At 38.1% G+C, this 14,634-nt stretch overlaps 1 protein-coding gene across 1 annotated transcript in view; it reads right to left on the reverse strand.

Annotated features, from left to right (window-relative positions):
- MYO18B (myosin XVIIIB) overlaps nt 1-14,634 on the reverse strand; it is a 378,023-nt gene that overhangs the window by 255,408 nt on the left and 107,981 nt on the right. Inside the window, exon 14 of the mRNA XM_072147027.1 lies at nt 3,101-3,271. Within this exon, the coding sequence (XP_072003128.1) occupies nt 3,101-3,271 (171 nt within the window). The remainder of the gene's footprint in view (nt 1-3,100; nt 3,272-14,634) is intronic.

A 14,634-nucleotide genomic window follows, 5' to 3' on the forward strand; every position in this document is an offset into this window, starting at 1 on the left:
GCCAATTTCTCTGCTCGTACATGCGAAATCCTGGCAGAGGACTGTCTGTACACCTGGGCTGGTTGCTAGGGAACGCTTCGCCTTAGATCAGCTTCAGACTATTCTGGGTTTTCTGCTTGGCAGATATCTGAATAATAAGACGACTGATTATTAGACCGCAAATACCAAAGGGCCCAGGCCAAGCATTCCCATGCAAATAGTTAATCTCTTTTGAGGATGTGACAGAACATCTAGCAAAGAATTGCACAAAGGAGATTATAAAAAAACAATTCCATGAGTTACAGTCTGTTAGCTATGTACCCGAAAGACATTGATGTAACCGGCCTGAATTGCCCATTTTCAATTGTAAACTGCACAGAGTTTCTGTACAGACGTGAATTGTTGTACTTTGTATTCTTCTAAAATGTCTTTTACTTATACACAGTTATAAAATGAGGTGGACAAACTGCTATGAAATGATAATCATGTTCTGTGTTGTGTACTGCAAGTTTAAAGGACTAGAATACAGGTTGTCTCAGTATCACATCCCTGGTACCACTACCGATGAAGGGAATGTAGGACTAAAAGTCCCCTTAACCCCTTACTATGGAAAAACACCAGTGAACATGTCACTGGCCCTTATATTGATAGTAGCACCATATAAGTGAATGAAGTGTTGGCGCTTCATTTACAGGATACACTGAGACAGACATTCTGTCAGCCATTCTCCTTTTGGTTTTCCAGATCTGTGCATACTGTTGTGTTACAGGAGTTTTCAAGGAAATTAATAACTGTGACTATCATGGGTATTTACTAATACCTACCATACCATATTCAGACAATTTGTTCGGTCAGACCTCCAAGAATGAATCAGTTTTCACAGTTGTTATCTTAATATCACTAGAATATCCTGAAATCCTACCAGGCAGAAGTACAGTGCTATATTGTATTACAATAATAAACTCTAGAGATCCCCACTTTCCCTGTGTGCTGATTTTACAGTATATTTTGTGAGACTGTTTCATACAGCTCTCTCCTGCCTCATGCTTGAAAAACTGGAAGGAGAAACCTACTAACCAAAAGCGGGAATCAGGAAAGCAACAGGGAGTTCCATCTGTTAGAAATACTGTAAGGTCAGATGCGGTAAAAGTCAGGGAGCCCTGATACTGATACTCAAAACTGTCCCTGCCTTCTACGATTCCCTAAATAACAGTTCCCAATAGTTCCCTATGCTAATTAAGGCAAATGATATGTAAATGAGAATGTAAATCAATGAACTGAGTGAGCTCCAGGCTCAGGGAGACTTTATAGATGGTTGATGAGAGGCAGGTGAATAAAACCAATCAAGGTTTTAACTTAGCCCATCAATGCCAACAGAAGACATTATAAATACACTGGGCCTTCTGTACACAGCACTCACAGATAATATAAAAGGAAATGTAAGTGATAGGGGGTATATTGTACAGTAAATATCTTATCATTCTAACATTACATTGTTCTCACCTGCCTCTTATCTGTGATAAGTTTCTTCCTGTCTGGCCTTACAAGCTAGAGGCAGGGAAGCATCTCAGAAAATAGAAGGACACTTGCCTTCTGCTCTAAGTTAGCAGAGAACATCTAGGATGATAAAACTTTATCTCCCCAATATAAATTATTTTCAACAATATAGAAATGTCTTTATTTGTCTAGGCGAGAAATAATAACTACATGATGAATATCAATAATAACTTAAATTGGTACAGAATTGAACCCATTGAAAAGCAAATCAAATGTTGTATTTTCTCTACAAGATTGATCACTGCGTTAAGACAGAACAAATTAGCCAATTCCCAAAGGAAACACTGATCAAGTTCAATAATTATACTACCAGAGAGATAGATTTATACAAAAGGTAGGTATTTGACTTTAAAAGCTTTGTTTTCTACAAATATTTAGGTGCATTTTGTACTCCAGTCCATATTTGGTAATGTCTCATAGTATGATACGGCCTTCAGTTGATGAACTTTGTATGTTCATATTGCATTTTTATGCTAATCAATGCACTCCTGCTGGATTCTAGAGATAAGTTACTAGGCTTTGCTGTTAGTGGACCTTATCCAATATACTAAACTGCACTACATTGTATCAGTCAACGCCTAATGGATAAGGCAGAATAACAGCAGCTATGTGGCAGATTTATTAGAAAAACATATCAAGGAATTCATACTGCAACAAAAGTCCACTGAAGTGAATGGGAGCGAGCTTAAACATCAAACCTGCGGATGGGCAGTTTTTGTATAAAACATTGATTTGATAGATGTCAAAGGTCACAAAACAAGCTCATGGTGTATTAGTCTAGGACTTCACTTTGAGAGTGTAAAAGCATGTAAAAATGATGTTGACGGCACCACAAGGGTCTGTATTGATCCCTGTTCTCTTAAATCTCTTTCTAGATGGTATAAAGAGTAAAGTGCCTACCTTTTCTGGGGATGCAAAACTTTCTTTAAAAATATTTAATGAGTTACAGAAAGAATTAGCCGACAGCATGAGCAAGAACATGGCAGAACCTTAGTGTTGGTAGGTAGAGTAATGCACTTAGGCAGCACTGCAATACATCATATGTGGGGTGAAAGTAGAACAGTACATGAGTAAGACGACTACTGATTATGTTCAACTACGGATTATAGTAAGCTAATACAGTATTTTATGTCAGGCCATAGCTGCCATATACGTTAGGGTGTATAAAAAAATGAAAACTTAAGTTTCCAGTTTAAGTTGTAAAATTAACTCCCTATAAATCTCTTGAAGGCTACACCAAGAATATACACATTTTTTTATATTAGTTATATCTAGTTACATACTGTATTAGGCTACTGCTCTCAATTTTAAAATCTCCTAATACTTTGGAGCTCTGACTTTCAAGTCTACAGTATTGGCAATAGGGTATTCACTACACTGTAATCCGCAGAGAAACAATATTTTAGCGTACAGATACAGTTATATGTTTTCTCTCATAGGGCCATCAGATTACAGGATTTTAAACAGCCACAGTACACAAAAAATTGGTGACTTTTATTGTTTTTTTACATTTAAAGATACAAATTGAGTACATGCCCATACATTCTATGCTTAGCTAACGTACCTGACTTTGCATCTTCTTCTTGGTTACCACCTCTTGTTCCCTGTGTTACTTGTTCAATGATCTGCTTGAGATGGTGTTTGAAGACAGCAGTGGAAAGTTCCTCACAGTCACTCCCCAATGCACTGGCCGCCTTGGTTGCCCACTCAAAACGCATGAACTGCTTCCTGCCAACTGAAAGATAAGGTCTTGTTCATGATTCTTATCATAAGACATTTTAGAAATATTATTTTAAATTATGAAACATGTTCAAAATATGAGTATTTTAGAAGGGAATATATTGTTCTGAAAATAATCCATGTAGTGATAAAAGTAGATTGTACTTGTTTGTTTGCCATGAAAAATAAAATTTCAATGTTCTTATTACAGTCATTTATTACATAAATCACTTGTATTTGTTAATATTCTTTTCTGATCTGAAAATTAAAGAATGTAAAGAGGATTTCTTATAACCACTTTGGGACTGACCTATTAAAAATATCTAAAAGACAGAAAGACAGGCATGTGTTCAGTCTATGAAAACTGACTAGTGTGCTGGTCCTAAGGACTGAGCACAGTTAACTAGACGGGAGAGATATCTCACCATACAAGAACTCTTGTCCGCTGTCTGTGCTTTCTCCCTGGGATCCAACTAGCACATGGGTCCAATTCCAAAGACCAAACATGTTCATGTCCAGAAAGCCTTAAACTGCACCAAATTTATCAAAGTGTCTGATGCTGAATAATAAATCTGTCTTTGAAGGAACCTGCCACGACATTTGCACAAATACAACCAGTGACAGGTTCCTATAGAGCTTTAACAACTTACTGATACCCTTTTTTTAGCTAAAAATTGCTTCACTTACATCCACATAAATCACCATTTATCTTATATTACCTGGCATCAGAGGGGGCATGTCCTCCTCAGCCGGCGCCTCCCATCTAATCCTCCACATGCTTTATGCCACCTTACAGGTCACAGTTCATGTCATGTGACCAGAGTGACTTCTTCTAAGGTCCTTTTGCTTCTTAATAATAGCAAACTGTACACCATGTGTTTTGATTTTGGTTAGGGGACATAAACCAATATACTTAGGGATTTCTACTCCCGGTTTTTTTGATCAAACTGTACACCATGCATGTATCTGACCACATGAAGTCACAGCAGACTGCTGTGATTTCATGTAATCACATACATGGTGTACAGTTTTCTATTATTAGAAGGCTAATAGACCTTGGATGATGTCACTGGTCACATGTCATGAATGTAACACAAGGCATTGTGTAAAAAATACACAATATTTTCCATCTGTACATAGAGCTTTGTATGTCTGAAGTTGAATATTAGCACACGGTCCCTAAATACAAGGAGGCACAGCAGGGATTTGAAGAAACACAGAGCTGTCAGTCAGAATAATGGGGCATGGATCACTGGTATCTCTGACTCTTCTCCTTTCTCAGGCTGTCAGAGATGAGTAAGAAAAGTTAATTTGCATATAAGAAAAATGGCTGTCATTAAGGTACAGCGTCCCACTGGTGGCAGATTTTGGTGTTATGGGGAGGCCTTTTAACCCTTTATCAGCAGGCATTGTTAGTCAGGGGTGCATCATTTGGTGACAGGTCCTCTATAGTTAAAATTCTGTCAAGTGTAACTTTGCACCTATTATTAGTCAAGGCAAAAATCTTTACACATAATCATAATTTTGCCATACATCCCCTTTAATTAGGCCATATGTAAACCCTATGATAAATGTGTTTAAAAAAAGTAGGCAAAACTTCCCCTTCATGTATCACGGTAAGATTGCCTTTGCTAAAGCTTTGTCTCTGTCCTTGGTGCTGAAATGCTTAGTTTCAAGCTGTTTCAAGGTAAACTTTTTCAGTATATTTCACATCATTATTGCACAGCACTGCTATGCTGCCCTCTCATTGGAAACTATCTAGGTTGTACTGTTCTTAGTGAGACTGAGACCTCCTTGGGGGGGACATGAATCCATGCTAATGACAGTCTGTATTGGACTCTGTGGCAGTAATATGTGTCACATTCACACTCATTAATTAACAGTCCTGGGAAACCACAAGCCCACCACAAACACTTCACATGTTCACCCCAATTGGTACAAAAGGGAAGTAATTAAGAGAAATTGCAGTGTGATTTGAGAATACGATACTAAACTACCAGTCCATTACTGTGAATGGAAGACAATTTAGGGGAGAGGTTAATGAGCAAATGATTAATTCCCTGAAGGGAATGATACAGTGTCAGTGTTGCGCTCAAATTTAATAAAAACATGAGAAAAAAAGGAAAGAACCTCACAGTTCTCTGAACACATTACCATATGCACAGCAGATAAGAGAACTTGAAAACCAACTACGGTAGATCCATTGCATAAGACATAGAGGAAAACAAGATATTGATATACAGATATGAGGAAACTTTGTTGTACTTTATGTTTTCCTTATTATCCAATTAAATACTTTTAAATTAAAAATCAGAAATATAAATTTATTGGAAAATATGCAATTACTCAAATGAGAGACATAGCACCTTATGAAGGGTCCAATAGAGGAGGTAATCTACAAATATTAGGTTGCTCACCACTCCTCTTGTTTGGACATGTCCAGTATCGATGTCACCCATTGTTGGTGACTTGCATCCTGGTAATGGTTTTATTTGTACATTGTGATATTGTATTGAAGTGGATCAACCTTAAACCAAAGCTGAGCTAAGTTGAGGAGTGAAACATCAATAATTCTCCTGAATGTAGAGTTGTGTGGTTCAAAAATACTCCTGACTAAGACAATGGGTGTCATTACAATGGGAATAGAGATAGCAGTTGGGCCCAGGTCAATGTCCCAACCACAAAATAAGGCACCAGTATTATAAAAAGTGATTTTTCTTTGGGAACAACGTGGATTCCTTATAACATATTTGCTGACAGCCTCTAGTAATTGATATATACAGAAATTAGCAATATTAGATGTACCAGGGGTGGGATCCAACTGGTTTGCCCCAGCTCAAGCGAGTCAGTTGTTAAAATCATGACAGGCTTGTCAAGCTGGACAAAGCAGGTCAGCAAACCAGCTCCTACTGGGGATGAGCACTGGGGCTACTGGGGGCAAGAACTAGGGCTACTGGGGGCAAGCAGTAGGGCTACTTGGGGCAAGCACTGTGACTACTGACTACTAGGGACAGGCACTGAGACTATTGGAAACTGTGACTACTGGTTATAGGGCACAGACACCGTGACTATTGACTATAATGACTGCAGACTACTCAGTTTATTGGAGAAAGACATTGGGGCACATTTACTAAGGGTCCGCAGCCTCGAATCCGTCGGGTTTTTCCCGAATATTTCCGCTTTGTGCTGTATTTCACGGCATTGTGGCGCACGCGATCGATTTTTGGCGCAATTGCGCCAACTTTCGCGCGACAGAAATCGGGGGGCGTGGCCGCCGGACAACCCGAAGGATTCGGAAAAACCGCAGAATTTAAAAAGCCATTTGTGTCGCAAGATCAAGCACTCACATACACCAGAAAAAAGCAGGTGAACTTCGGCGGACCTCGGCGCAGCAGCGAAACATGGTGAATATCGGCGCACGGACCTTAGTGAATCCCGGCAGAACCCGAATCAGCGTCGGAGAACCCGCCGCTGGATCGTGACTGGACCGGGTAAGTAAATGTGCCCCATTGGGTCAAATGGCTGCTGGGGACTGGTAATGTGAATACTGGCTTCTGTGGATGGCTATGACTATTGGCTAACGTGTGAGGGTAATGTAACTTTTCGCTTATGTATGACTACATTGTGGCTACGGTTGGTGGGCACTTTGGCTATATTGTGGGGGCACATTACTATTTTGGTGACTGTGAGGGAACTATAATGTAACCACATTGGCCACTTGTGGTGGCACTCTTACTATATTGGCTACTGTGTGGGGGCACTGTTATGATTTTGGCAACTGTGTAGGGCCCTGGTACTATATTGAATTCTGTGAGGGGGTAACGTTATTATATTGGTTACTGTGAGTTGATACTTTATTAGTTACTGTGGGGACATAATAGTGATCTCTAGAAGAACAACAGAACCATATTGAGTTTTGATAAGTAGGTGGCGGAGATGATGATAGAGTAAGGAACTTAAAATATTTGTGTTGCTAAATCTGCAGAAATGAGTTGTGGCTAAAATAGGCATTACACATACTGTAAGCTCTCAATTCTCCACTCAATGCTCAATATATTTTACACTGAGTTTGGTTCTATTTTTAGGTACTAAGCTGGGTTCCGGTAATATTTTTAATGTGCTGAACTGGACTCAGGTGCTGTATTTATTTACTGATATTGGGTCTGGTGTTGTAAAAATGTACAAACTTGGTTTTAGTGCTGTATTTACAGTAATTATTGGTTTTTTTTTTATTAAGGGGTTGCATTTATGGTATGGCACTGGCTCTGGTGATGTATTTAACATGGTTCTTGTGTTGTATTTGTTCTCGTGAAATTTGATTTAAACAGTGTATTAATATTGGGTGTATATTGGAATTGTTGATTAGAATAGGTAGCATTTTTCTAATGCCGCTCAATGAGACAGAGTATAGACCTTGTGGTTAAAAGTTATATATATATATATATATATATATATATATATATATATATATATATATATATGTTACATGTATGAAACTTGCACACATTTGTAAATGTGTTCTGCTGTCATTCTACATCATCAATGCTCAGCTTTTCTACACTAAAACTGGAATCACTTCTTATTTACTTGGTCCACTAGAAGGAAAGGGGGCTGTTGCAGGAACAGTGTGAGTGAATTATAACTTAAAGGGGTTACACAATTTCCCAATATACTTTCTGTATGAATTCCTCCCTCTGATTCCTGTCCTACTATAAAAAGCTTCTATGTTTTCTTCCAGTGGATGAAATCTGTCCATGATCATGTGAAGGCCATGCAGGTGTACAAGCTGTTAGTATCACACATTGCTCAGTGATACTAATGGCTCGTGCACCTGTGTGTCCCTCACAAGACCATAGACAGATTTCTATCCGCCGGATATATACAGTGAAGTTTTCAATAGATGGACAGCAAGCAGAGATCTAGAAAACCGTGAGGAATTGATACAGAAGGTATATTGGAAAATTGTATAAAATTTCCTTACATAAACCATATCAATTATCCAAAATCTTGTAGGTCACGCTTGATGTCAAGGGTGCTGCATTTCAAGGTAGCTAAAAAATGCATGGTGTTCCTTATCCCATCCTGGAAAACTTTACGTATTTTCTCAGAATCCCGCTAGTGGAGCATCCATAGCTAGAAGACTCCACACGTCTACACCGTGGCCTTAATTGGCAGTCTCTGTAAGAAGAACTCTTACTTCCTAATCTTAAGACTTCTTAAAAAGGACCTGTCACCCATAAAAAAGCACTAGGAGCTGGTTACTAAAGTAAGCAGCTCCTAGCGCTTTCCCAGTTGCTGCAGCATAAAGGAAACGCTATCAGACACTGCTGTAAAGTACAATAGGAACGCCAGACCATGTTCAAAGGGGTCCGGCATATTCATGAGGGGGCAAGACTAGGTGCGGTTACAGCCACATGAAGCCTCCTCATGATTACGCCGGACCACACAATTGTACTTCACAGCAGTGTCTGCTAGCGTTATCGGAGGGTTCCGATAAAGCTACCAGTGTAACACTGCTGCATCTGAGTTAGCGCTTACTTTCGTAAGTAGCTCCTGGTGCCTTTTTATGGGTGACAGGTCCTCTTTAAGCCAGTCATGTTCACAAGGGCTACATACACTGGGATTTCAAGGGTTAAAAGGGAACTAAAAGTTCAATTAGAGATAACATTTTCATTGGAAAAAAAAAAGTAGGAATTGTTTTATAATGACTTGTTTTGTTTTTCATTCCCGAAAGAATGAATGGATAATGGTGCTGGGCAGGGGGAATATGTGATTGAGAGAAGAAATCTTCCTAACCATTCTCTTGTCTGCTCGATGCTGAAAGACTGCGAGACGCCCTGCAATATTAAAGGCAGCAGAGGAATCAATGGGAAATATAATATAAGGTCACTGACTCATATAGGTCAGAAAATGTCCTGTTTTAACTTGCTACCTCCATACTACTAGTAAATGATGACTTTAATGAAAAAGATGGATTTGTAGGAGAAATTTATATATCAGGTCACTTCAATTTATGGGAAAGTGTTAGGATAAAAGAAGTTCTTTGCTCCAGAGATTTTCTCTTGTATGAGAATTCACTCATAGTCTGCCTTTCGCTATTCTCTCTAGATGACATGATAGTAAAAACAGCAAGAACAAATAAAACATTGTTATTGCCTGCACAGAAATCCACTGCTAACATTTTCTTTTTTTACTTTGGAGCTTTAGGGTTGACATTTCTAATGTACACTGTATGATATGTCTAAGATAAGCTCCCATAGCTATGGTTAAGTATAATACCCGCTATCAGTAGATGTAGAGCAGCTCTTTGTCACTTAACCCTTTACAGATCGCATATGTCAAGCAGTAGATTGTACAGGATATTTATCAGTACTGAAGCGTGGATTTGTTATATTTTCCTTATACAATGCAGAATACGGTCTCTTCAATAATGCATAATCTTAAAATTCTATAAACTGGCTCCCCAGGAGAAAGAGCTTACTTTTAGCAAATCTCCAAACTATACAGATGGCAGATGACATTATGTAACTATAATAGTTACATATTAATAGATGCTAAAAGTTGATGATTTCTGTTGAAACAGTATTTGTGCAGTGTACAGTGCCACCCCAGCACCCTGCTTGATAACCTTAAAATGCCTAATGGTCAAGTGATCAAAAAGGATTATTTCCTGTAGACCTGTTTTATTTAACTGGGTCAGGGCCGGGAAAATAAGTGTATCCAGAACCACAAACGATCTTCCATTTTTGTTCTTTTAAAGGCTCTAACATTTTTATTATTTGTGCTAGCAATTAGATGTTTTGCAGGATTCTGATTTTATTCTTTTTTTTGGCCAGCATTTTTACTTTTAAAAAAGACATTTGATAGAATTGTGAAAAATTCACAAAAAAGTAATGAAAAAAGTAATGAGCAACAAATCATAGGAATCACATCTTTTTTTTATACATTCCCTTTTCCAACCTGTGGGTTTTAGTTTCGAATCAAATACCTACAGCGCATTCACAAATACAAAAAGTCACAAGTGAGATATTAGTTCATCAATATGTGTCGAAAGGAATACGTGGAACATGATGCAAATGGAAACAACCTCAACTATTTTTCCAGGTTACTCTACATTCATGCCAAGTGGGCGTGAGAAGGGCCTAGTGTACAGCTGTGTGCTGAATATACAAAGAGGCTAGAACCATCAACAGCAATTGATAAGAGCCCCCACATTTCCAAAAGTGGCATTGTTTTCCTTATCCAGTCTTGGAAAACTTACACATTTATTTAGTTTTCTCATGCAAAATCATTGAATTTCTGAAGTTTGGGTTATGTGCTAAATTTTTTGAAACAGTTTTTCGATTTCTCCTGAACACTCAAATGTATTGTAAAGTAAAGAAGGCTTCAGAACCTCTTCTTGGTGCAATTTGTCAAGACATTTCTCTATAGGTCCACCCTTGGTTTTTAGACTATGGCAGAGATATCAATGTGACATCTGCATACTTCATTGGGGAAAAGACAGAGACATGATTTCTTTAATGTCATGATAGAACTGGTTGATCTAAATAAGTCTACGGTCTATTAATATTCATCTATTTATAATTACTCATCTATACTCAAATATATTCTACTTGTAAAACTGCAAGCACGTTTCATCGAATGTGGCTTTATTGTTGCTCTATGACCCCAATATTCTGACGTTCCCTCTTCTTAAACAGGGATTTGTCAAAAGCCTCTCACAGATGCAGATGCTATAGCAGGCTGTATTCAACAACAAAGAGATATGTGTAACTACAATCAATATATTTTAATAAAATGGATTGTGCTTGTATACTCAAATCTGTACTGATATTTTAAGAAGTTAAAAGGGCTTTTAATGGGATTACTTGACAAGCAGACTTGTTACAATGCTTGTCAAAAAACAGCAGACAGATGTCTATAATGTATTGATGCCTCCAGTATATAAAACTCCTTTTTGCTTAATTAGAATATGCTTTGATTTAGTAGTAGAGAAATCTGTGTTTGAATCATTTTTATAATGAATCTATTTCAGGTTACTAAAAGTATTTTTCCCTGCAACAACACCTACCATCTACAAAACAGGGTATAATTGTCTGATTTCAGGAGTCCACCCTCTAAATTACAGAGGCTATTCAGTAACAAATATAAATGTATATACATATAGATAGATAGATAGATAGATAGATAGATAGACCATGCTAGTAACGGGTTGGATCCCCTTTTGCCTTCAGAATTGCCTCAATTCTTCGTGGCATAGATTCAACAAGGTGCTGGAAGCATTCCTCAGAGATTTTGGTCCATATTGACATGATGGCATCACATAGTTGCCGCAGATTTGTCGGCTGCACATCCATGATGCGAATCTCCCGTTCCACCACATCCCAAAGATGCTCTATTGGATTGAGATCTGGTGACTGTGGAGGCCATTTGAGTACAGTGAACTCATTGTCATGTTCAAGAAACCAGTCTGAGATGATTCCAGCTTTATGACATGGCGCATTATCCTGCTGAAAGCAGCCATCAGATGTTGGGTACATTGTGGTCATAAAGGGATGGACATGGTCAGCAACAATACTCAGGTAGGCTGTGGCTTTGCAACGATGCTCAATTGGTAACAAGGAGCCCAAGGAGTGCCAAGAAAATATTCCCCACACCATGACACCACCACCAACAGCCTGAACCGTTGATACAAGGCAGGATGGATCCATGCTTTCATGTTGTTGACGCCAAATTCTGACCCTACCATCTGAATGTCACAGCAGAAATCGAGACTCATCAGACCAGGCAGCGTTTTTCCAATCTTCTACTGTCCAATTTCGATGAGCTTGTGCAAATTGTAGCCTCAGTTTCCTGTTCTTAGCTGAAAGGAGTGGCACCCGGTGTGGTCTTCTGCTGCAGTAGCCCATCTGCCTCAAAGTTCGACGTACTGTGCGTTCAGAGATGCTCTTCTGCCTACCTTGGTTGTAACGGGTGGCGATTTGAGTCACTGTTGCCTTTCTATCAGCTCGAACCAGTCTGCCCATTCTTGTCTGACCTTTGGCATCAACAAGGCATTTCCGCCCACAGAACTGCCGCTCACTGGATGTTTTTTCTTTTTCGGACCATTCTCTGTAAACTCTAGAGATGGTTGTGCATGAAAATCCCAGTAGATCAGCAGTTTCTGAAATACTCAGACCAGCCCTTCTGGCACCAACAACCATGCCACGTTCAAAGGCACTCAAATCACCTTTCTTCCCCATACTGATGCTCGGTTTGAACTGCAGGAGATTGTCTTGACCATGTCTACATATGTATAGATATATATAGATATAGATATATATATATATTAAAAAATACTATATTGTCTCTATTCTACAGATCACTACGATTACGGTGATGCCTCATTTATATAGTTTTTCATTTATTTTTACAATTTTACTGGAAAAAAACTAATATATAGGAAATCTCATGTGTTTTTGCATCACCATCTTTTCGGAAACGTAACTTTAATATTTTTTGGTTGACAGTGTACGACCCCCAAAAAATACAAAAAGAAAGGAAACCAAAATTGACAATTTTCTTTTCACCCATACATTCAAGAGTTAATAAAATCTCATCAATAAGCTAATGACCCACTAAAATGAAATATTTATAAAGGGAATCTCATATCGCAAAAAATAAGCCCTTATATGTCCAAATTGCCAAAAAAATTAACATTGTATAGCCAATAAAAAGTGACAATGCAAAATCTGCTCTGAATGGCGCAGCTTCCCTTCGATGCCCTGGCGTGTGCCCATACAGCATTTAACCACCGCATATGGGGTATTGTTATGCACGGGAGAGGTTGGGTATCAAATTTTGTGGAGCGTTTTTGGTATTTTATCATTGAGAATTTGTACATTTTTTGAAAAACACTTTAATTTAGCCAAAAAAAGTTTACTTTCAAAATAGTATCCGATTTTGTTTTAACCCCTGTAAAACAATTAAAGGGTTAACAAACTTCATAAAAGTTGTTTTACATACGTTGAGGGGTGTAGTTTCTATAATGGGGTAATTTATGGGGTTTTACTTTTATTAAGGCCTCTCAAAGTGATTTGAAACCTGAGCAGGTCCCTCAATAGCAGGATTTTGCGTTTTTTATTAAAATGTGAAAAATCTCATCTAACGTTCAAAGCCCCATAACATCTTACAAAAATGAGAGTATGCATAAAAAAACATGTCCACATCAAGTACACATTCGGTGAATGTTAGTTATTAAGTTTTTTTGCTTTTAAAATCACTTGGATATGTTAAAGCGTTTCAGAGTTATAACCCTTTATGCTGACACAGGGCAGATTTGAAAAAATGGGCCATGTCAAAAAGGTGAAAAGTGGCTTCGGCGTTAAGGGGTTAATATATATTTTTGTTTGTGGTGTAGTATATTACTGTATGATTATTTCTTACTATGATGCAGAGATCTAATGCTCTGTGCTGTCAACTATACTTCTTCCCTGCCTTGCTTTGCCCTAGATCTCTTTACGAGCAGAAACACTGATTATGTATCAAGATTGGCTGGGTTTGTGCAGGTCCTGATTGGCTGAGGTTTCTGACTCACTGCCCCTTTGCTGATGTCACAACCAGAAAGTCCCGCCCAATTAAGTATGATATAGGTATTTTTGGAATTGTTGTCAAAGGCTCTCTGCAGCTGTGCTAAAACTATTTTACAGTTACTCTTTCAGGTTCTCTAAATAAACTGGGTGTGATGTATTTATCTAATTGTTCTTTGTCCTAAACACTTTAAGAACACACCAGATTTTCTAAAATTATGATCTTATTACCCGTGGAGGTTTCTGCCAGAAGATTACTGACTGAATATATAGCAAGTTTATGAACGCTGATTAAAGGACCTTTTACATTATATGATGTAAACTGTATGGGGGCCAATAATTATTGATTATTATTGTTGAATTCACTGTTAAGTAAAGAGATGTGCTGCCAATGCCAACTAGGATGATTTTTGATGCTGCATTTAACAAACAAGCTTTGTGAGTAATGGTTTTCATTAGTGACTAAACGGTTATGTCGTGTCCATGTCCAAACAAAAAAAGTCAAAATTAAATAGACCAGTTAAATATTTGATATTTAGGAAACTAGGTAGAGAAATGCCTTGCTAGAAAGTATTTTACCTTGGAGTGTTTAGGTATAATTGAAAAGTTAGCAAATTTCAAGAACTTTGCTTTACACTGCAAAAGCGAGGTCATAAAGCTAACTGATCAAAGTTATGGATTAGAAGCGGAAAGCATGATCAATTGCAGATGTCAAAAGTAGAGAGAAAACATTTTTCGCACTATGGCCATTGTTTATAATAGATTATACTAATAGGCACATATATCAGATTGAGTTCAGTATTGTCAGAAG

The sequence above is a fragment of the Engystomops pustulosus genome, chromosome 1 (genome assembly GCF_040894005.1).
Source record: "Engystomops pustulosus chromosome 1, aEngPut4.maternal, whole genome shotgun sequence".
NCBI classification, from domain to species: Eukaryota; Metazoa; Chordata; class Amphibia; order Anura; family Leptodactylidae; genus Engystomops; species Engystomops pustulosus.